Source organism: Abramis brama, assembly GCF_963993115.1.
Source record: "Abramis brama genome assembly, chromosome: 8".
NCBI classification, from domain to species: domain Eukaryota; kingdom Metazoa; phylum Chordata; class Actinopteri; order Cypriniformes; family Leuciscidae; genus Abramis; species Abramis brama.
The window spans coordinates 23,325,921-23,349,587 of NC_139970.1; the positions used below are offsets into that span (position 1 = coordinate 23,325,921).

The window sequence follows — 23,667 nt, forward strand, 5'->3', positions numbered from 1 at the left end:
TCAATGTGGCACCAGCAGTGGGGAACGAACACCTACTAAACATTGGAAAAACAAATAAACTCGTAGCTGAAAGAGCATATTTCATCTGTGTGCACAATAAAGTGCAAGTGTAAATGCATCAGTGAAGAAAATCTTTGAAAAAGACTAAATAAAATGGTATATACTGAAGATATCACTAATGTACTGTATATATTTAGTCCTCTTATTTTTCATTTGGGTTAAATCTTTTTCTTATGTAGTTATTCTTTTTAAAGTTGAGATGGCAAAAGAAATGAAAAGTATATATGTGTTATTTGCATTGTTTTGTTTCTTGTTTATCTTTCCAAAAAGTATGATGGCGGTACAATAGTACAGTCATTGTATCAGACAGTAAAATATGGTACTCCAAAGTACTTCAAAAAATGCCATGACACATTTACCATGCTATTGCCATGGAACCACACCCAAAATAACATGGAAACACCCTAGTTATTCTTTTCTAAATGTATTTAGTAGTGCTCTTTTTACACTGTTTTACACTGTTTACAAATCAGCATGTTAGAATGATTTCTGAAGGATCATGTGACACTGAAGACTTCAGGAATGATGTTGAAAATTAAGCTAACATCAAAGTAATACACTACATTTTATATATTTAAATATTTTCAAATAGAAAACGGTTACCTTAAATTGTAATAATGTTTCACAACGTCAGTGTGTTTGCTTTAAATACATGGAGCCTTGGTGCTCATTAGACTTCCTTTTAGATATTTTGGCAAGGCTACAGTTAAGCTTATTAACTATATAATAATTATACCATTAGTTTATTACTGCCACTGTTCTATAAAAGCAATAAACAATGAAAGGGCATATGTTGCAATGTGTTTATTTACCATGGTAAAATCCACCTTTTTTCTATATTAAATTGCCTGATGTCTTGATCGGTTGGAACAATTATTGTGTTTTTAGTTGTTCTTTAATAATATTGTGTAAACAATGTGAACCAATGAAAAGCTCTGCCATACAGTTTGAAAAGTTCCCTTCAAATGTTGTTATAGCTGTGTAACTGTTAACTGTGCTCCCTTTGAAAAGCCTCTGCTGAGTGGAAAGAGCCATGCTGCAGAGAACTGTGTCAAAAACATGTCATCATGTAAGGCAGAGTGGCAAATTTAAGTCAGTGAGGGGAAAAGACCTCGGCACAATCTTTGCTGTCTGCGAGGAATACTTCACCTTGTGGGTGGAATGGATGCAGTGTGCTGAAAAGGTAACAGGCGGCTTCACATTTGCCAAGCATATCATTTATCGTCCCTCAGTGGCGGTGATGCAGAGGATGACAATTTCCATGTGAGAGGATCTGAAATCAGCGCTGTAGAAGGAAGAGTTATGGGGAAAAGTTAATGGCTTTTACCACGTGCAGTCCGGCTGCAAATACATTTCCATGAAATCGCTACAACGTTAATGCCTGAAGTACTGTCATGTCATGTATTTTCTGTCCAAAGCAATATTTATCACATTTTTATCACAAGTGGCATAAATGACTGTTGTATTAAAGCTGTGTTTGATTGTGTGCCCTCTCAGGAGTGAGCTGTGTGGATGAGTATGATGAGATGGCAGCCGTGTCAGAGTGTCTCCGGTGGGCCGGGCCGATGCCGTCCCGCTTCAGGAGCTGCTGGGTGCCCTGCAGGGATGACTGCACCTTCAGTTCTTGGTCTAAAGTCTCTGAATGCTCTGGATGTGGGAGCCGACATACCCGCAAACGCACCCTAACAGGTGAGATACATACAGACAACTTTTCAGGGTGATTCACAAAGTTGTGAATATCCAGTATATAGTATGCCACCCCCAAATCTTGTGCGCTAATTACACTAATGAGAAAATGCCATGAGGCTGGTATGAGGGTTTCGGGTTTGTGCAATAACCATTCTACCCTTTAGAAAGATACTTAACTCCTGGTTGATCTAAGAGGCTGTAACTTTAACTTTAAGCAAATTGAGTCAAATAAAATATGTAAAAATGTTAGTCTTGATGAAAATTAGTGATGCACCGATTTTTCATAACGATACGATATTCCAAATTTATCGGTCCGATACCAGTGCTGTTTTTTTCTTGATCGTTGTAGAATATCTAAACCTTGTTGTGTGGAACTGATAAACAATCTTTTTTGAGTTAAACAAAAATAATTATAAACTAAACGAGTGGATAATTCTGAAGCAAAGTACTTCTAGAAAAAATCTGTGGTGCACAATTTTATAATTGGTGTAATTTTATCAAATCTAAACATTTAGTCAAATACAAAACAATAAACGTGAACAAAAGTTTAGTGCTAAATCTGGTAAAATGTTAATACAGTTTTTCTCAGTCGCTTTGGTGCATTTCTCACATCACTATTTACATTTGCACAACAGTTAATGCAGTTCTCAAAACAATTAGTACAAACTGCAAAACCTAGTTGATAACCTGCAAAAGCGTGTCACTTGCTCAAAATGGATAGCTCATTCCTCAAAAGCAAGTATTCATGTCAATGAAAGTGTCAGTGTCATCAAGATGAAAAGTCCTGACACCATTGTTTATGAACAAGATAGTCAAATGGCTTTGTCATGTTTTCATTATGACAGTTTACTCTGTAAATGTTTTCCACTGCAAAAAAAGTCAGATCTTGGTGACACTACCTGAAAATGCTCAAGACAGCACTATATACTATTTGCACAGCCATTTGAAAAATACAGTAAAGTTACACATTACTGTATTTAGTGAGGTAACTGAGTACAAGACACTGAATATGTATGTTTCACATTTTTACTGCATATGCTCTTTGCAATTCTAATTTGTTCACAGCATTGTGCAAAAGAAAAAAATACACCCTTATTTACAACAAACATAAACTCCCTTTGGGTAGAGCTGTGCACAACTGTAAACAATATTGCAGTACATATTGGAACTGAACATACATAGTACTGTAATCATTCATGCACATCCAGACGTTCCTCATCAGTGAAAGCTGAGATTCACCTGAGAGAAATTGTTTAATTTAGGAGACATTTTCAGGAAAAAAAAAAGATTTAAAAAAATGTGTAAAATTTGCTTGACAGATTTTGACAACTAGTTCAACATTTTTGTATGTAATGACTCAAACAATGAAATGAGGACTATTAGTTTTATATGGAATGACTATTCAGCATTCACAAGTATAGTTAATTTTGACTGACATGACATAAGCAAATGATAATGTTATAAAACAGCAGAGAGTTGTATAAAAGCAATTGATGCATGTCCAAAAGCATTTGCAATTTGTTGGAAGGAATGAGAAACTGCTACTATGATGTGCACAAATGACTAAATGTTGTGGAGGCTGAACTAACTGTTGTGCAAATGTAAATAGTGATGTGAGAAATGCACCAAAGCGACTGAGAAAAACTGTAAAAAAACAAATTACTATTTCTATAACAAGGTTACTTGTGTTCATTTCTTACAGTTAGCAGGATGTTTGTTTAGTGTTTGGAATGGAAAAGTCACAACACAGAACAAATACTGCATCAGTGAATAAATCCTATACCGTAGCGAGTCGGTAAGCTTGTTTATATCCTGACAAGTGTGGGTACAAATTAGTGGCATTTTTGTAAAATCCTTGGAGCACCAGTGCCAGTACAATGGCTTCTAGAGTGTCATTATTGTAGTATCACTTGAGGAATATCACTTTAACAAAGGAAGTAAGCTGACAGACAAGTCAGCTTTAGTATATTCCTTAGCTGAGCATGATCAGCTAGAGCTCGGAAAATGGCCTCGGAAAAAGAAGCCATTTAAAGTGAGCTTTAAGTGTTCATGGCTCCAGTCAGTAACATTAAGGAGAATATTCATATTCATTATTTCATTAACTGTCCTCTTCTTCTTTTCTTTTGCTTTACTGCACATACATAAGTGTTTTGATAGGCCTGTCTATCATCAGAGATCAGAGACCTGCTGTGAACTGCTCTACGGGCAGATTTAGAGCGGTCTTGTTAGGGAATTATTGCAGTGCTTTTTGCTTTAGTTAGTTTGTTCCCATAAAAATCATGATTGGCTCTCATTAAGATCCTGCACATCTCAGTGTGACATGTTCACTGTATCAGATAAACCTTCAAAGGCTTTCTTCACCTCATACTTTTGGGAAATCCCACATCAAAGGCGATCACATGCTAAAATGTCAAATTTCAACCTAGAAATCCAAGAGCATCACAAAAAAAAAAGACAGAAATGAAGGCTGAAAACTGCAAGCTAAGGATGATTGTGCTTCTTGCTTAATTGAATGCACTATATCAAGCAGGTGTTTGTTTCTGGGGGTGTCATCAATAATGAATCGTTGCTGTGGAAAGTGTGTGTGTTTTATATACATATGCGCACACTCACACACGCAGTGAACGCAGAAAGCAGATTGTCAGTGAGGCTGCAGTGTACTGACAGAGATTTCACACTGTTAGAGCTGTTTTCTATCACTGACCGCCTCTGAACACCCAGAACAGATGGAGGCTGGCAAACACTCGTCAGGAAGCTTCTGGACACCAGTGAGAGTGTGAGTTTCTTTCTACCTCAATGACTGTGTCCATTTCTCTTTCTCCATACCTGTATACTGTATATAGAGGTCTGCTGTGAGACATGGATAGAGTCTTTATGAGAGAGTCAAATAATAATTCACTCAACAGATTTGTTTAAACCACACTGATTTATTTAGAAACAAAACAAGTGCCTGTTCAACCAATTAATTTATTAACACTGATTTATTCAGGTATTCATTAATTTAGTGTTGCTCAGAGACAATTCTGCATTGGTTGCACTTGGAAGTATTTTTGTTGTCAATGTTGTTTCTAAAATGTAAATGTAATTATGCTCATTATTAAAGGGTGTATCCACAGCTGACAATGCATAAATTAAGCATTTCTCTACAATTTCCAAACTCGTTATATATACTCCTGGAGGAAACATCTATTAATCTGTTAATTTGAATTATATTAAGGTTTGAACATGCTATACAGACACAGAGTTAACTGCTGTGACATATCATGTGTCTTTATCTTAAAGTTAAATAAAACCTCTTCTCATAAAGAAACAAGAACATGGTATTTTCAATTAATGATATATGCATTCTTTATACCAACTTGCATACAACATTCTTCATTCTTTCAAGCATGCATATTTATTTCTATAAATTATTTCTATAAATTTAATATAATATTATATTATGTTTTATAAATGACTCTTTGCAGACCGGGGTTGTTCCAGCAGCACTAAGGATTGCTTACATGTCTTGTGCCAAAAAAAAAAAAAAAAAAGAGAGAGAGAGAGAGAGAATGATTTTAATAATTATCGTCCTATCTCAAATCTTCAGTTTCTTGCAAAAATACTTGAGCATATTGTTGCCTCTCATTTGTGTAACCATCTCATGACTAATTACCTTTTTGAACCCCTTCAGTCGGGTTTTCGTAAATTTCACAGTACTGAGACAGCTTTGGTTAAAGTCACCAATGATTTGTTGATGGCTTCTGATTCTGGTGCAACATCCATTCTCATCCTTCTTGATCTAAGCGCTGCTTTTGATACTGTTGATCACAGTCTATTACTCACACACCTTGAAAGAGTGTTTGGTGTGTTGGGGACAGTTTTGATGTGGTTTAGATCCTATTTAACTGACCATTCCCAGTTAATTTCTATGGGTGGCCATAGGTCTGAGATTTGCTCTGTTTTCACTGGTGTTCCTCAAGGGTCAGTCTTGGGCCCTTTACTTTTTAATATTTATCTTTCACCACTTGGCTATCTCTTGAGATTTGCTCGGCCTCCATTATCATTTTTATGCTGAAGATACGCAGGTTTTCTGCTACAGGAAAATTTTACATAGGACACAATCTTGCAATGTTTCTGAGATGGAAAAAAATGTTTTGATAATACTCTGAACAAAAGAATCAAATGAAAGATTAGCATCGAAAATAACTCGGAGGTTCCTCATTTTACTTTTGGTTTCCAAAACAGCCATTAAAAGTTTAAGACAAAGAGAAACAGCTTTGGAAATTTGATTATGGAAACCAATGAGCATAACTTTGGTTATACCACTGTTCAGACACAGCAAATTATTACTCATCCATGTTTTTATTTCAGTAATACAGTCGGAAAGAAAATCAGCGTCAGGGTGCTTATCTGGTTTTGAATGTATATAAATTTGATAGATTCCTTTATCTCTCGGATAGATTACACTAACACTGTTTTAGCCAGAGTTTCTAAATCCACTCTAAACAAGCTCTAATATGTACAAAATTGTTCCTCACACACACTTAAGAACTATGGGTGACGGCTTTCTCTCTCTATGCTCCTGCCTCTTGAACATAGGGAAGTCCAGACCTATGACATTTTTAAAAGTTCAACTCAAAACAGAGTTGGTTAGTTCATTAGCGGCCGCTATTAGGTAAGCCGCTAATGGGAGATCTATGTATATATTTCTATGATACAATATCTCGCACGCCACTGTTGTGTCGTTCAGTCATCATGGTTCACGATTATTGATTGGCGAGTACATAAAATAAAATAAAAATGAAACGTATATCAACTGAGGCAAGCAGACAACAGAGAAAAACAGAGAAATAAAACAAGGATCAATATCACCGTGACGTTTTCAAGATGGAGAGAGCTTCGTGACGAACTTGGACATGACAGAGACTCCGCTCTCGCATGTGTTTTAATAGACATGTAAGCAAATATATATTAGAAGTCTGTTTGACTTTTGGAAGTACATTAAAGCGCATCTATTCATGATTAAAGTGCTCGACACTGATCTGCGGGGGTAAGAAAAATATCCGTATTTAAAACTTTATCGACTAAAATAACTAGCTTCCGACAGATGGCCATATAGATTTACACCTAAAGAGTAACCCTTGTAGGCTACATGATGCACAAGGTAATGACGCCTCTCGCGGTTCAAACACACAGGGCTGGGCAACTTCGTTCGTCATTACGTTGTGCGTCAAGTTCAATCATAAATTCTGTGAGACAGTGTCATTTGGCTTTTGACTCAACCAGAGATTGACTGAATCCACTGAGTATTGCATCATGATTGATGATGATCTTTCATCAGCATTATCTTTAAAGCTTTAGCTGTCAGCAAAACCACACTGATCGCATTGATGCAACAAAGCAGAATCCTTCAAACAACAAAACACCAAAAGCCTCTGAATCCAGTAGGCCTACATCAAAGCATCATTTTTCACAGGTCTTTAGCCTGACCATGCATAATTGTCCAGTGCGGCCCACAGGTTTGACAGGCTGAGTTTATTTTATTTGACAGGTTTGAGAACACTGTTGAATGCAGGTCTGTAGTGTCAGTAACAGCATGTCTGAAAGGAGCATCTCTCCTCATGGACAGATCCTTTTATTTATATAACCTAATAATATTCATCATGTCTAATGGACATGACTAATTTGAAATGTTCCAGGAAGTGAAGTGTGCAAAGAGGAACTAATAGCCACTTAAACAGAAGCCTTTATGATGTGAAATCTATCCATTGCTCTCCTCATTAGATAAATTAGATGTATATGGTCCACTGAACATGGGCGTACTCCGGGTCTATGTTTGTACAAATAAAAATAAAGAATGTAGGAGAGAGAAAGGGAGCTGCTTTTGGTTGATGCAGTGCTCATATTGGCTGTGGCATCCCAATACATAAGGGAACCCAACCCCCTACCCCAACAATAACAACAAACATAAATAAAGAAATGTTCCTCAATGAATTGTTAAACATATTGTGGGATTGTTGATTCTTAATGTTGTTTATCTTGATTAGATGTTCAATTTTTAATTTACTTGTTTGTACTTTTCATCAGTAAAAGTTCTAAACACACACTTTTTTGGACATTTTGATTTAGAGTATAGACGGTAAAGTGAGAGTAGGTGGGGAGGAGTTGGAATTGGGACTTGATTCAGATCTGTCCTAAATATGGGTCCTCATGAGCTAACAGTTCTTATATGTTTTGTAAATTGTTTAGAATGAGACTGACACCACCCATCCTTGTCTTCACATTTATTCATTAATTTATTTATATTTATTATTTATTTATTTTATTATTATTTATTTATTTATATGATTTTTTTTTTTTTTTTTGCCATTCATAATCTTGAGTTATGTACTATGTTACCTTTGTGCTAAACATGAATAACACACAAGCGGGTAAGTCTAACACTTAATCAAAGGGTTATTAGTTCACCAAAAAAAAAAAACCTTTGGCATCATTTATGCACCCTCATGTTATTCCAAACCCATGAGAATTTCGTTCATGTTTGAAACCAAATGAAGATATTTTCAATGAATCCTGACAAATTTCTGTCTTTCCATTGAAATTATGCAAACACGTTTTCAGTTCACAAGAACCAATGTTTGTTCTTGCGAGTCAAGCAAGTACGGCTAACAGTGGCGGAGCCAGAGGGGGGTCCGGGGTGGCACTGGACACCCCTGACATGCAATTGGCCACCCCGGGTGCCACCCCAAAATTGTATTTGCTACTGGCAGTTGCTGATGCTGATAAAAAAATATAAAAAAATAATAATAATTACGTTCGCCGGCAGCGCGGCGCGCGCGCAGTTTTCAAACGGACGAGCAGAGGACGAGAGATAGTTGCAAGATACCGAACTTCGCCGAATAAGAAAACATCATATTTGAAGTAAGTTTTTAAGGTTTAGCATCAGGGGGGTTTGCTCCGAATAGCCTACATTAGGCCTAATACACGCAGTAGGCTACTTGCCGTGTGTACGTAGTATACAAATGTTCTAGCTAATGTGAGGATAGGAGATCAAAACGCAGGCAAAGAAGAGCAGAAACAAGCGATATCATAATGCGATCACTAGGACTGTGAAGCTTTATGGGTGTAGGGTGTTGATGGACTCGATCTACTGTGTTTTGATCATCATTAAATCTGATCTAGATGTAGTCTTTGATAAAAATGCGATTTTCTCAGCTTTATGCTCATGTTGCTTTTTATGAAACTTGCCAACATTCAAGTGTTGATAAAAAAGACGCACAAAGCTTTAAAGGAGAAGTTCACTTTCAAAAAAACTTTTGCTGATAATTTACTCACCCCCATGTCATCCAAGATGTCCATGTCTTTCTTTCTTCAGTCGCAAAGAAATTAAGGTTTTTGATGAAAACATTCCAGGATTTCCCCCCATGTAATGGATTCTATTGGGACCCAAACGGTAGAAGGTCCAAATGACAGTTTAAGTGCAGCTTCAAAGGGCTTTAAACGATACCAGACGATGAATAAGGGTCTTATCTAGCGAAACGATCGGTCATTTCAAAAATAAATAAAAAAGTTTAAGTTTTATAAGCACAAATGTTCGCCTTGCTCTGTTCTGTGATGCGCGTTCGTGACGTCACGTAATACGCAATTACGTTGAAAAGGTCACGCTTGAAAAATTTCTGTCCTGAAGAAAATGTTCTTTTTGGCTTTTTAATATTAAAACACCCAGGATACGCACACGAAATGGGCATTTTAAACGATAAACTGACACAAATACATTTGAAAATGTGTATATGGTCCTCCTTCCGCACATTTGTAAACACGTCAAGTGTGACCTTTTCAACGTAATTGCGTATTACGTGACGTCTTCAACGCGCATCACAGAACAGAGCAAGGCGAGCGTTTGTGCTTATAAAACTTAAACTTTTTTATTTATTTTGGAAATGACCGATCGTTTCGCTAGATAAGACTCTTATTCATCGTCTGGTATCGTTTAAAGCCCTTTGAAGCTGCACTTAAACTGTCATTTGGCCCTTCTACCGTTTGGGTCCCAATAGAATCCATTACATGGGGGGAAATCCTGGAATGTTTTCATCAAAAACCTTAATTTCTTTGCGACTGAAGAAAGAAAGACATGGACATCTTGGATGACATGGGGGTGAGTAAATTATCAGCAAAAGTTTTTTTGAAAGTGAACTTCTCCTTTAATAAAACAGATTTTTTTTTGTTTAAAAGCACAGGGTCTGTTCTTTCTTTTGGTATGTTCAGATATTCATACAACAAAATATTCTGGGGTGCCATGAAATTTTGAAAATTACCAAAAACACCATTTTTTTAATACTGGAAAGAATTAAGATAAAAATGTTGGTAATTGGATGATGATTAGAATATGAATATGATTGGAATCATATTTTAAATTTGGCATGTTTTTTAACAGGGTCAATTAAACATGAAAAGAAAGGGAGAGATAGGCTATAAGAGTTCTTTTTAATAAGCACAAACATAGTCCAGTCATTTTATGAAAAAAGGTTTAAAAAATTGCAACAGAAGCAAACTCAAATAATTTTGTATCCTCAATATGTCCTGAGTAAGGAAAAAAGGTCCAGAAGAATCCCATTAGGGGAAAGTTTTGAAAACTGTTTCTGGGGATTCACTTTTTATTTTACCTGCCTTTTGTCTTCTGCATTCTCCTTAACATTGTCTCCTGTTCTTCCCTCAGACTCGTCCCCCAGAAACAGTCCCACAGACCCAGCCCCAAACCCCATCTCTTAAAAATGAATAAAGGCTGGTTTCTAAAGTACTTCCTGCCTCTATGTATTAATGCTCATGGGTAGCCTAAATGGGTTCCATTCAGACATTAACATTAAGTATTTTACAGTTATATGTCAACAAGATTCAACAAGACATTTTCACCTGGCTATACCCAATGTTTAGATCTGTTGTGGTATTTATGCAAATTAGCACATACATAATTAGATTATGCACCATTTGTCCATGTTAACAAACAATTAAAAAAAAACCTTTAATACATTTTTTGTTTGTCTTGATGTAAGTAATCAACTCAGTAATTTTCATGGTGATATCTAAAGGTTACAATTTTTACCCTATTCATGTGAGAGAAAGAATGAATAGGCTATATTTGGGTCTTTTTCGAAACTTTCCCCTAATGGGATTCTTCGGGACTTGTTTTTCCTTACTTAGGACATATTGAGGATACAAAATCAGTTGAGTTTGCTTCTGTTGCAATTTGTTCAAGGTTGACCCCCATTTTGGCTTAAAATGACTGGACTAACAGGCAGATCAGATGCAAACAGACCCCAGCCCTTGCATCACCACTGGCTAGTCAGAGTCAGTGTGGTCAGACTTCAGGACCAGCAACAGCTCAGAGCATCTACCAGACACAGGCAGTCAATCACATACCAAATTCAGGAATTTAAGTTGAGAAGATTTTGCCAGATTAAAAGGCTAGTTCACCAAAAAATGAACACAAAAAATGTTTATAAATTAAACAATTATAATTAGAAAGAATAATTATAAATTATTATAACGAAAGAATTATGTTGTATTAAATCTTCCTAGGATAAGATTTTATATTGATGGGCAATAAAATTGTTTACATTTTTCAAGTACATGTCTGCTTGATGCCTGCTATATCTAATTTAAAAAAAAATTTTTTGTAAATGTGAGGTTTTTTTGTAAATTAATGCAGCAGTTCATAACAGACACATATCTTATCTCCTTGGTGCTTCAGCTTTGTTTTCTGCAAATATTTTGGATGTTCAACACTTATAGACACAAACAGAGTGACCCAATTCCTTCCATAAGCTTTTCCACTGTGTGTGTGTGTGTGTGTGTGTGTGTGTGTGTGTGTGTACTGTGTACCCCCGCAAGTAGCAGTGGCCACCCCCTGGCCACCCCATGTATAAAACTCTAGTTCCGCCACTGACGGCTAAGCTTCCATTTGCTGTATTTGATAAACTTTATGTATGTGTCTTTATCAATGTTTATATGTGAATAAGAACATACATTGAAAATTAGAAGCATTCAAATTTTTGAATGGAGGGACAGGAATCTCTCAAGTTTCATTATAAATATCTTCATTTTTTCTGAAGACAAACAAAAGTCTTGTGGGTTTAGAAGTGTGCTGCTCTTGAATCTTTTAATACATTCTGAGCAGGGTTGGTACCCTTTTAAATGATTAAATAAAATAATTAAATTATTATTTATTATAATAATAATAAATGTATTTTATATAGCACCTTTAAAAGTTATTTTCTCAAGGCGCTTTACATAAAAGCTTTACACAAAGACAAACACAACAATAAGGCATTACACTGTAAATATAACAAAAGGTAGATAACCAAAAACAACAATAGAGAAACAATTAAAGTAAAAGCAATCCTAAAATAAAGGTTGTAAGACAAACACAATTTGAACTCGATAAAATGTCATTCAGAACCATGTCCATGCCAAATGGAATTCTGGTCTTGACAATCCATTCATCAGTTACTCCAGAACTGATCCTCCATCACAGGGGTAACCAATCTTGGAGAGGCCAACATCCTGCAGACAGTGCAACGTCCCAGCTCCAACACACATGCCTGGAAGTTTCTATTAACCCTGAATACCTTGATTCGTTTCTTCAGGTGTGTTATTTAAGGTTGGAGCAGAACTCTGCTCAATAGTGGCTCTCCAGGAGCAGGATTGGACACCCCTGATCCATCATATAAAGTGTGTTGAATGGCATGTTTGCTTTAAGAAATTATTCTGTCTTGCTCTTGTCACTGAGCGTTTCTATTTCAGCCTACTCAGAATGGTTCTCTAATCGTTCCCTGGGGATGTTTGCAGTGGCACTTTGCAGTCCACATTTGACAGCAGAATGAGTAATGGTCCAGTTATCCAGACATCATTAATATTTTAATAATTTTCACAGACAGATAAGTACAATACACACAAGAGCTCCCAGAGTGCAGTCTGAATAGCACCAAAAATTCTGATGACTAGTCTGTTATTTATTGCTTCCTCTTTATTTTTTCTTCTTGCTTTCTGGCTCTCCATTTTCTCACTATTTTCAGGTCGGAGCCGGAAACAGGACCGTTGTCTGAAGGAAGACTTGTACCCTCTGGTAGAGTCCGAGCCCTGTCCGTGCGAGGAGTTTGTTTCTCAGCCGTATGGTAACTGGTCATCTTGTGTCCTGTCTGAGACCCCGGTGCAAGGATCCCTCCAGGGTTGGAGGGGTCGCCGAGAGGCACGTGACTGTGGTCAGGGATTGCGTTATCGTGCCGTGGCCTGTCTGGACCATGAAGCCCACTTGGTTAGCCCAGAACTCTGCAGCGAATCAGGTTTGTATACTTGTTTCTATCTTCTTTTCCTCTCTTTCTCTCTCTCAGTAAAGAGATAAGTAATTTGTCTCTGCTGGAAAGGCGAGCATTCATTAGTCAAATAGGAAGCTGTGGGGTGCCCTGAACTGTCAGTGTAAATTAGACGAGGTCTCAGCATCGGTACCAGGTGTTTCCGCTAACATTGTTACTGGGATGGTGAATGGCAGGGGCTCGGCCGCTCTGATTGCTCAACATGCTCTTTCGCAGGTCTGGTGGAAGAGGTCTGCCACATGCCATGCCCTCTGGACTGCAAGCTGAGCGACTGGTCGCCGTGGTCGGCCTGCAGTGCCTCCTGCGGCAGCGGGCTGAAAATCAGGTCCAAATGGCTTCGGGAGAAGCCGTTCAACGGTGGGCGGCCATGCCCCAAACTAGACCTGAAGAATCAGGTGAGATGTGCGGTCCCAATAGGGAAACTAGTCTCTCTGTGGGCTTCCACCACCATATGGTTGATCGTCAGTGAGAAGCGAGTAATGAGAACCATTAAGGGTCTATGATCGCAGGCATCATGATTCAGATAATCGCTCATGTAAACTATTTCATTTAGGGCCTTTAATGCATCCGTTTTTATTGAATGCCTGAAATATCCCCAGTGGAATATATCTAAGCCGCCTAGAGATACATTTTGCATTTTCAGCACGGTTAACATTCAACTCATTACCATTTCACCGGTTAATGCATGCCTCTTCATTAAGTGCAGTTTACCAAACGTATTTCAGCCTCGAAGCTAAAGTATGAACAAACACTATCTCATCGTCCTTTAAATAGTTCCTCTCTCGCAGCGAGACGGCACAAAGGTGCTAACAAGTGTCCGTGTAAAATACTCTTCCTGATTGCTGTAGATTTGTTCTCTTCGCAGAAAAACATGCCCATTAGCGAAGGCTGTCTTTCCGTGACCTCTCCTCTCCTCCTTTTACCGTCAGCTAGTTAGGACAGTTTGTACAAGTGTTCTGTTAAACGCTGTTGAGCATGTGCAACTCTGCCAGCTTCTCATTTCGGTCTATGCCTTGCCAAAGCACGCATATGGGTCACATATTAATGATTCTTGATCTCGATGATGGAAATGCTTATTTGGTCATTAGTCATGTGCTTTATGCATGATTAAGACAATTGTTTGAGTCTTCTGAATAGAGCCCTAGATTTCACCACATCTGCAAAAAAGAAAGAAAAGCATGAGAAGGTACATTCATCTATGAGTACGTTTGCGACAGCTTGTTCCCAGATGGGTCGTGCTTTAAAGGGAAATGATATCATAAATGTGCTGTGTGTGCTGAAATAGGCTGTAGAGGACACACTGGTTTCTAGAGGTCAATATGCAGATGAGGCAGTGTGCGTGAAAAATATTCAAATGCATTCTTTTGCGGCTGTGTGTACAGATGGTTAAGTGCCTACTAACAACTTTTATGGACCCACTGTTTAAGGGGACTCACAATACCCCTCCGCTAAAAGCAGAGTTTGCCTTGGCTAATGCCCCCTCCAATCTTTTGGAGAGATGAACTCTCAATGTTGACATTTTGCAAACGGCCGCTCTGTGGACTTGGCAGACAGGCTCTGCAGCTGGCCGTATTTGAAGCGGCCCCCTCTGTGAAGGTGTGGGGATGGAAATTTCTTTATAAGCGTAGTAAGAAAGTCACCACCAAAGCCACAGTGGATTCATGTGAGTGTGTTTGAGGAAAATTGTATCACTCTGAGGATGCCCTTTCATAGCTCAGAAGACTTAATGGAGTTCTCAGAAGGGTTTGATGGGAAATGTTAGAGTGCATATTGAAATCTCTGAATTTTGATTGCAGATTTTGGTATCTTGGTATATCTGAGCACATTTATTGATTGTATTATTGAGATTCTGAAACGTTATATGAGACTACGTATTTTCTTTACAATTTTATGCATTTAACTGACACTTTTATCCAAAGTGACACTGCATTCAAGATAGCATTTTAGCAGTTCATGCATTCCTTGGGAATAGAACATATGACCTTGATGATGCAGCACAAATATCTATTTATCTGAATAGTGATGCACCAAAAGGAAAATTGTTGACCAAAATTGTCAATTTTAAATGAGCCTTTTGAAAGAAACTGTTATTACAGTTTAAATTAACTGTTATAGAATGTGTTCAATGAGATTATTTTTGTTTGAAGTAGCCTGTCACTATTTGTGGCACTTGTGTGCACCAAAATATTATCTTGTGAATGAATGAATCACTAGTAATGTGGCAATAAATTATTTAATGCACAACTGAGAGGCCATTGTTGTGGAATTTTGTCCACATTATGCTTCTCTAGACTTCAGGTTTTTTTGTGCGGTTGTGCTTACGTATCTGGATTTATCCACGGGACTCAGAGAAGTGCATGTGTCCTAACAGCTGCATGCATTACCTTTTTTGCACTCAAATCATCCATCACTCAGCATTTACATTAAATCTAATTAAACTGGGATTGTTTCATGTGTTGATTTTTAAATCAAAAATCAATTTTTGTAAATTATGCTGTTATCAGATCTTGGCATATCAAATTCTCAGGCAGCTCATTGTCCATCTCTAGTAGTGAGATTTTTGCTTAGAAATTTTTGATGGCTAAAATGTTGTGCATCCCTAAATCTGATCCCTGTCTAGGACATGAATTGACAAACTTTTTGATGCCATGGGCCCCTGTCATGATCACATGTTGTGCATGATATTATAAAGACAAAAACATTATAAATTTTAACATTTATTATAATTATATTCATTATATATTTTTGTTTATTTATTTGTTTTATTTTATTGATGTTTTTCTGAACTTTTCCCCAGACCTCCTAGCACCTGAGATTTTCCTTTCCTAATGGCCAGAGAGTAATACAGGGTGTGTAAGAAAAGCAGAGTGAATGTCTTTGTGTTGAAATTACTGGTCCTGGAATAATCGAAAACCTTATTAGTGGAGTTTATGGATCGGAGCAGCGTGCTCAAATCATTCAGAGTGCAATTCAAGACTGGCTAACATTTTCCTAAAAAATCTGGTTTGTGTGCTCTCAACACTTTACTTGACATTTCACTGTTGTGACATCAAATGCATTATTTTGCTGCTGATCAGACAACGTCTGGGCTTTGATGTTATGGTCTCTTTAAAGTAAATTGTTTGGAGAAGGACTAGGTAAGGAAACTTTGTTAACACGCCACGTTCCTTGTGAGCTTTAGCTTGTTATGTGTCTTTGATAATCTGTCTCTGGCTGTCTGGCCTCTACCTTTAACAAGCAATCCTCACTTTCCCCAGTGTGGCTTTCTGCCGTGAGTCAAAGAGCAGGGCAGCGCTCTGCATTCATTCATTATTTAGACTTTCAGGTATTACAGGCTCTGAGAGGCCTGTCACAATCACTAGATTGTTCCAGCTCCCTCTCGGACTAGTAAACAGCTGACCGTGTTCAGGACCAGAACTGTCTTTCCACCACTTATCTATTGATTGGCTGTCTGAGACACCCAGTGTAGGGCTGAAGTGCTCGCTGTCTGTCTCTCACAGCTGTTAGTGAGCACCTAGTCTCACGTAGCCAGACATTCAGACCGACTGCAGAAGGTCTGGACTCCATAACAGCTTTCATTGGCTAAGGACTGCCCAAGAGGCCCATGTAAAGCAACCAATCACAGTTTGTTTTGTTCAGCATGATGTTTAGGGGCGTGAAAATATAAAGTAGATGTCCCTGCAATAAAAGACCGGCGTGTAAATATCATGGACGTATTTTAAAGAATGTATGCCATGAACTTCATATACTTCACATACTTCACATCCAGCATTTAGTTGATACTGATAAGCGCTCGTGTCACAGTTGTAAACACAACTGCTTTCTTCTTCCATGAGGGGGTTTGGCATCATGACAATTTTGTTTCCTGGTGGACCGTTAAAGAATGTGACACACACACACGATTTCAATAAATCAGATGACGACTTTGAAACTCCTGAAGTGTTTCCAATTTTGTGTGCCTTATGCATCAGACGTCTAGCTAACGGTCCATGGGCATGACGTCTGAGACTGAGACTAGTGAGCACCCAACGCTTTAGTTTTACCTGTTTCCTTTCTCCTTGCTGGGAGGAGAGCTTATTTCAGTAATGGAACAGCTTACCCAACGTCAAACAAGGACATGTAGCGTTCTGTCTCATTATGCCGACAAATGCTGATGATTCTGAGCATCTTTGCCCTGTGATTGTCTGCAGTCAGCCGCGCCAATGGTAGACGGGATGATGCGTGACCTTCTCCAGATGTTTCCTCTTACACCGTTCCCCACAGTGAGTCACTCGACAGAGATGAGATTGATATTCTTATCTCGCCTACTCTTGCTGTACAGATGATCAGCCGCTGTGACGGGAACGGGAGGAGGTTGTGTGTGGAGGGATGTCATCCATTCACTGTGTCTTACTACTGATCTTAAAATTTAACTGTGTGGACACATGCTCCTGATTCTGCATGACCACCTTAAACAATTGTGTTATAAGGATGTCAGCATATCCTTACTCTCATGTCATGGAGCACAAAAAGAATTATATATATATATATACATAATAGCATACTTGCTCTGCAGCAGTAGCAGGTCTACCCTGCCAAGACCAAATACATTAACATTGTCATATTCAATAAACTATTCCGAGATAAACTATTAAACTATACCGAGAGTTGTCATGATTTAAATGGGCTTTCATATCTCAAAGAATTAGGCATAAATCTTTCATAAATGTCTATGTCAACCTATAATTCTGTTTCTATCAAAATACAAGTATTATAGTGGTTTAATATTCACTTGGTTGTCTCTTGAATTTGTTATGAATTATCAGATGTGACGTGGCCTTGGAAGCCTATTTGAATCCCTTAAAGGGAATCTTTAAATTAAAATGCTCTGTTAGGTCAGGCAGCTGTTAGGCAGCTGTCCTAGGTTTTAGACAGCCATTTCTTTCTTTTCTTTTTTTTTTCTTTCTTTTTTTGATGATGCGTGAACAAGATTCAAGAGCATTTCTGTAACATTGGTACTTCATTACAATGCAGTGGCAGTATGAACCTCATTTAACTCGCTTGTACTCATTTGTGTGAAATAGTCCATGTTTCTGAATTGTGACATTTTTTTTTTCTGGCTATCACTATCACTCTGGCTATTTATGTGTAGGATCCTCATTACTAAGTGTGGCAAATGGTGATATTTCTATCGGATGCAACAGATGCAGCCGTCCTCAGGGCTGGTGCAGTCTCCACTGCAGTTTGAAGTCTGTTTTACCCACAGCGGAGGGCTCGGTGCTAGATTCGCTGTGTAAAGAACATTCTTCTTGCCCACCTCCAGAGCTGGGTACCATATGGTAGTCATCATGTGCGCTGAGGCAGACTGTTCTACTGATGAGATGAGGCTGTGTTCACCAGCCTTGCATAATTTAACAACCTCTGTAAATCTGTGCTTAGAAACCAATCTCCCTATAAAGCATTTCTGCCTCTCCCATTGCTCCTAAATGAAACACGTCTTTAGCTCAAAAGTAGACTTTTAGAAACCATGTTGTCATGCTTTTGTATGCTGTGTGACTGCTCTGTTTTACAATATTATATGCACTGCTGCATATAGAAATATGATGAAAGTCTTGTTAAACCCTCACAAAGACATTGTTCTTCTCTGCACACTGATTTTTATCAAATTACAGCATGTACTGTAATAACTATAATTAGATTTGTGTAATTGTACCTATTGTCTGCACCATCATCTGTGTTTTGTTTTCTTTTCTTTTTTTTCAAACTAGCAATAAATATAAATAATAGTAACATTGAAACTTATATTGAAATTAAGTAAGTTTCAGTATTTTTTCAGACTGACCATATAAAATAACCCTGAGTTCTTCCTTTTCATTTTAAATATTATAGAACAGATATGAAATGGCACCTATTGAAATTTCTGTTGTATTACATAAATATGTTTATGCTGAAATGTCATTATATTAAAAAAAAACAAATTTTCGGGGGGGGGGGGTTGTTTTTGTTTTTTTGCCATGAACACTATACCATAAATTTGTGAAAACCAAACATTATGTTTTAATTATATTCATGTGTTGTTATTTTAACTTTCTGTTCTAAAAACGCTAAAAATACTGTTTTAAACATTTATAATAATATTAAATGTTTCCTGAGCACCAAATCAGTATATTAGAATGATTTCTGCAGAATCACGTGACTGATTAATTTTTTTAATTGTATGATATTTCACAAAATGTGTTCTACATATCAGGGAATAAATAAGCATAATTTATCAAAATTAATGATATAATTATGTAAATAATGTTGCACTGAAATTTCTCTGTTGTTTGACTGTGTTGAGTTTGAGTTGAATTCAGTAAATTCCTCATCTTGTCATTCCAAATCATATTCAGCATCTTGTTTGTTATGGCCAATTCAGTTCCAAAACAAAATCATAAAGGAAACCCATTCTTAAATTTTGAACTTTGCCCAACCCTGATAGAAATAGTCTTATAAAAAGGGTTGTGTGTAACACTTCTATGACAGAGCAGTTGTCTGTTGTAGTATTACAGTGACTCTTCAGTCTGATGTCTGTTATAGTGAGTCTTCTGGAGTCTGTTCACCCTTGGTGTGATTGTATAAATATGTCAGATTGGGAGTTTATATGAAGGAAGGCTCTTGAGATTGACCGGTTAAAAGTGTGTGACATTTTCTTTTGTTAACTGGAAACAAGAGTAGAAATAAGCAGACAAAAGCTGCGCTCCCCCACACTGCCGCCTCCATAATTGGTGCAGAGTTCAGCCACTTACAGATGATGATATGTGTCACGGTTTTCGAGTGCATTTCGGGCAAAATATGTTGCTGCTTGCCGGTTATGGCCATAACTGCAGTGCTCTGCCCCCATGCTGAAACAATCACAGCTTCCTTTATCGAATACAACAAAATCAATATGTTTTTCATTTAGGCTTTGCGTGTATGTCTGGCATTTCCAACTGTGGGAAAACGTACTGTATTTGTGCTGAGTGGAATGACTAGGTGAAAGAGATGTTATGCTTTGACACTCCCTGTCAGATTGTTGACTTGGAGGTTTGTTTAGCAGAGAGGTCTTTGGAGATTGATGTTTTGATATGGGCAAAAGCTGCTTCACTTCATTAATGAGCGGCCCACAGCGTTTCTCAACATCTCTCTCTCACACATTCTCTCAAATGCGTTTGATGCCAAAGGAGCTGTTATTTATCCTGTGAGCTTAAATTGCTCTTAGACTCATTTGTAATCAGCGAACATTTCAACAAGAGGAGGCGTGAAAGGGTGAAAGATTCCTTGCTCGGAGTGACAATGCGAGCATTAGATTAGCGTCATCGAATCTTTATTTATTTCCACTCAGCCAAGGTAGGTGGAATTTGTTTCTGTGGTTTTCGCACAATGTCACCAAGGAGGTTTATAATACCTGTAAAGCTATCTGTTTGCATTTCCATCATCTGTGGCATTGGCTGACTCTGGAGCCACAGGAGAAGGAAGACACGTCAAGAATGCGCAACAGCTTGAGTGGCCTTCTGAAGCAATTCGATCACTTTGTACTAAAATGGATATTTACTCTTAAATCAAATCAAATAATAGATCAACATATGTATACAGAGCCCAAAATCAAATGGTGGCACAGCAATAACTCAAACCTCTCGAGTCATGACGTTAAGTCACGTGGCCTGGGTGGAACTGTGGTTTTGTATTTATGAACTATGCATGAATACAGACACCAAAAACCAGTCAACAGCAGACCTGATTGTAGCTGGAAACATTGAAACGGCAGGCTTAGAAGATGAGCAGATTTTTGAAGACATTAAAAATTTGTAAAACTCATGTGATCGGTGTTCACACTCTTGTTCTTCTGCATCACACAGTCATTCTGATTATTCATATTGTTTGGTCCCTGGTGGTGTGGCGCTCAATTTGCTTTTGGAGTCTTTCCAGATTTGTGAACGTCCTCCTCAGTCCAGATGGCCTGCAGTGTTTAGCTGTGTTGCAAAGGTTAGCCATCACTTTATCAACTAATTAGAATAACGAAACGAGAACTGCGTGATGATATAAATAATAAATGCTCACTTGTCATCTGATAGCCACGGAATCCCCTTGTTGGAAAAAAAAGGTCAGAAATCTAACTTTGAGTGTTAATCCAATGAAATCTGCATTAGAATGAATAGCTGCTGCTTAGTGTTTGAATCCGCAGTGAATTAAGGGCTAATATAAAAGTATGAAAGATATTAATCATGACTTAAAATGTGTGTGTGGAGTCTAAATAAATGAATTACTAGGAAATTGCACGTTTATGAAAATTTCCCATTTTTTAAAGAATTTATTGGGCTGAGGATAGAAAAGAATTAAGATGGTGGTTGTGAATAATCAACCATACTGAAATTATTCCTGTCAAGACAATTTTGCCTGAAGTGTATGTGATCGTTCCGTAGAGTTTAAAGGAATAGTTCATCATTTACTCACCCTCATTTACAAAAAGATTACATGACTATGGATCATGTGGCAATGGCATTTTCTCATCCTATTTAAACATCTTAAAGAGTTTTTTTCTTCTTGCCATGTCTTGTCACTGGCTGCTTGCTATGGGGTTTTAAAGGCACTATTTTCTGTAAGTTTTTGAATATATTTTTTTAGGATTCATTTTTTTATAGAAAATCTTTGTAATATTATAAATGTCTTAACTGCCACTTTTTTATCAGTTTCATGCATGCTTACTGAATAAAAGTATTGATTCATTTAAAAAAAAAAATCTTTAGTTGGACTGTACAATTTAAATTTGACTGGGGGAAAAAAGAGAGTAATTTTTAAGAATGTTTACACTGCTTTTTCCTATTTGATAAAAAACAAATACAGTGATCAGATCAGACTGTCAAGCTCCAACAAACACCATGAAACTATAGTCGATATAAGGCTATATTTCAACTCTTCGGAGGCCGTAATAGCTTTGTGCAAGGAACAGAAGGAAATTAATTGTTCTTGACTGAAAATCTAGCCATCTGCCATCACTCTCAAATCTCTCACACTTCTGCAAGAAACACAGAAGTCATACGACATCAGGGTGAGTGAATGTTAACACATTTAGCTTGTCCCATCCCATTGAATTTTTCTCTGATATTGTATTGGCAGCTGTGAGTTAAATTTGCGTCTTAAAATATTGTTTTAAAGCTTGAGTATGAGTAGTACACTAGTTTGGTACGTTGTGACATATTTTTTGGGCCCTTTAGCCCACAGGTACATCCTACGATCTCATCCTTTTATTTTGCTCAGTATCAGCGTTTTAATATCAGAACATCATCTTAAGTGTATTTGAAGCCATCACTGAGGTAACATTTATCTCCCTGTGTTTCAATGCACCCTGATTGTTTTGTCTGATTCCAGGGGCCAGGAGACAGTAATGGCCCAATCTGTTTGAAGTTTGAGTCAGGCTGTGACACTTAAAGAGATTTATAGAGCTGAGAGATGCCTGCTAGGCTTACAACTTCTGTCTCTGCTGCTGGTGTAAACGCTGCTCTCATGTTAGGGCTCTGTGTGTTGGTGTAAGTGTGTGTTGTGCATATATTACATGCACTGTGGATGCCATGCTCAGTGTTTGCATTGTGCTCTTTAAGCACTGCTTTGACCTACTATGCTTGACAGTTTTTTTATGTCTCCTTTACGAGTATTTTGTCATTAGCCAATACATACTGTATGTATGAATGATATGATATCAGTTTGACTTTGCATGATAAAATATCTTATATAAAAAAATTGTATATTATATTTTATATATTATGTATCATATTAAAATATTTGTCAAAAATCCATAAGTTTAAATAATTTTTTAATGTTCATTATTGAATATTAAAATCTGTATTTATAATATTAAAACCTTTGAAAAATTTTAACAAAAGATTATTCTTGGTATTTCAGCATCCTGAAACAACGGAGCCCCTAAAGGTACGTGGTGGTGGAAATAAATTGGGATGGGAGAAAACAATATTTTTCAAATCTTTTTTGTTCCCCTGAGAAACTTTGCATTCCCTCGCAAAGATATTTGCGTTGCCACGCAAAAACTGTTGTGAGCTCGGACAGACAGTTCCTGTTTAATGTCCCGCTGGCAGTGTTTCGGACAGCTCATTACGTTAACTATGGAGCGGTTCATAGCGTCTGAACGTGGACTCAAATATAAAGATATGCGGTCAGGAGTTCAGTAAAGTTGGCAATGTATTCACAGATTCGAACTTCCCGGATCAATATATTTGTGAGCTAAATGTTGTCAAAACACAAATGACACATATTTACCATCATAGTAATGTAGACAACAAGCTACAACTTAGATTTCTTTAAAACAAGCTTTATAATATAAATTGGTCTCTAAGCAGTCGGCTGAGAGACCAGTCTGAATAAGGGACTGTCTGCAAAGTGCAAAACCCAAAACCCTTTTGCACATTTTATATTATGAAAAATATTTAATAACATCACTGTGACACACTGTACTGTCACCAAATTCAGTTCACACATTACTGCTCTCCTGCTGGTTTTACTACAACATGTACAACAGTTTTTGTGAGGGAACGCAAATATCTTCGTGAGGGAACGC

The 23,667-nt window shown here is 37.5% G+C and overlaps 1 protein-coding gene across 2 annotated transcripts in view; it reads left to right on the top strand.

Annotated features, from left to right (window-relative positions):
* The window catches only part of thsd7ba (thrombospondin, type I, domain containing 7Ba), a 300,128-nt gene that overhangs the window by 245,295 nt on the left and 31,166 nt on the right, over positions 1-23,667 (top strand). For both annotated transcript variants that reach the window (XM_084123090.1, XM_084123089.1), the window contains 3 exons: positions 1,558-1,749; positions 12,804-13,070; positions 13,317-13,495. In XM_084123090.1, the coding sequence (XP_083979216.1) occupies positions 1,558-1,749; positions 12,804-13,070; positions 13,317-13,495 (638 nt within the window). The remainder of the gene's footprint in view (positions 1-1,557; positions 1,750-12,803; positions 13,071-13,316; positions 13,496-23,667) is intronic.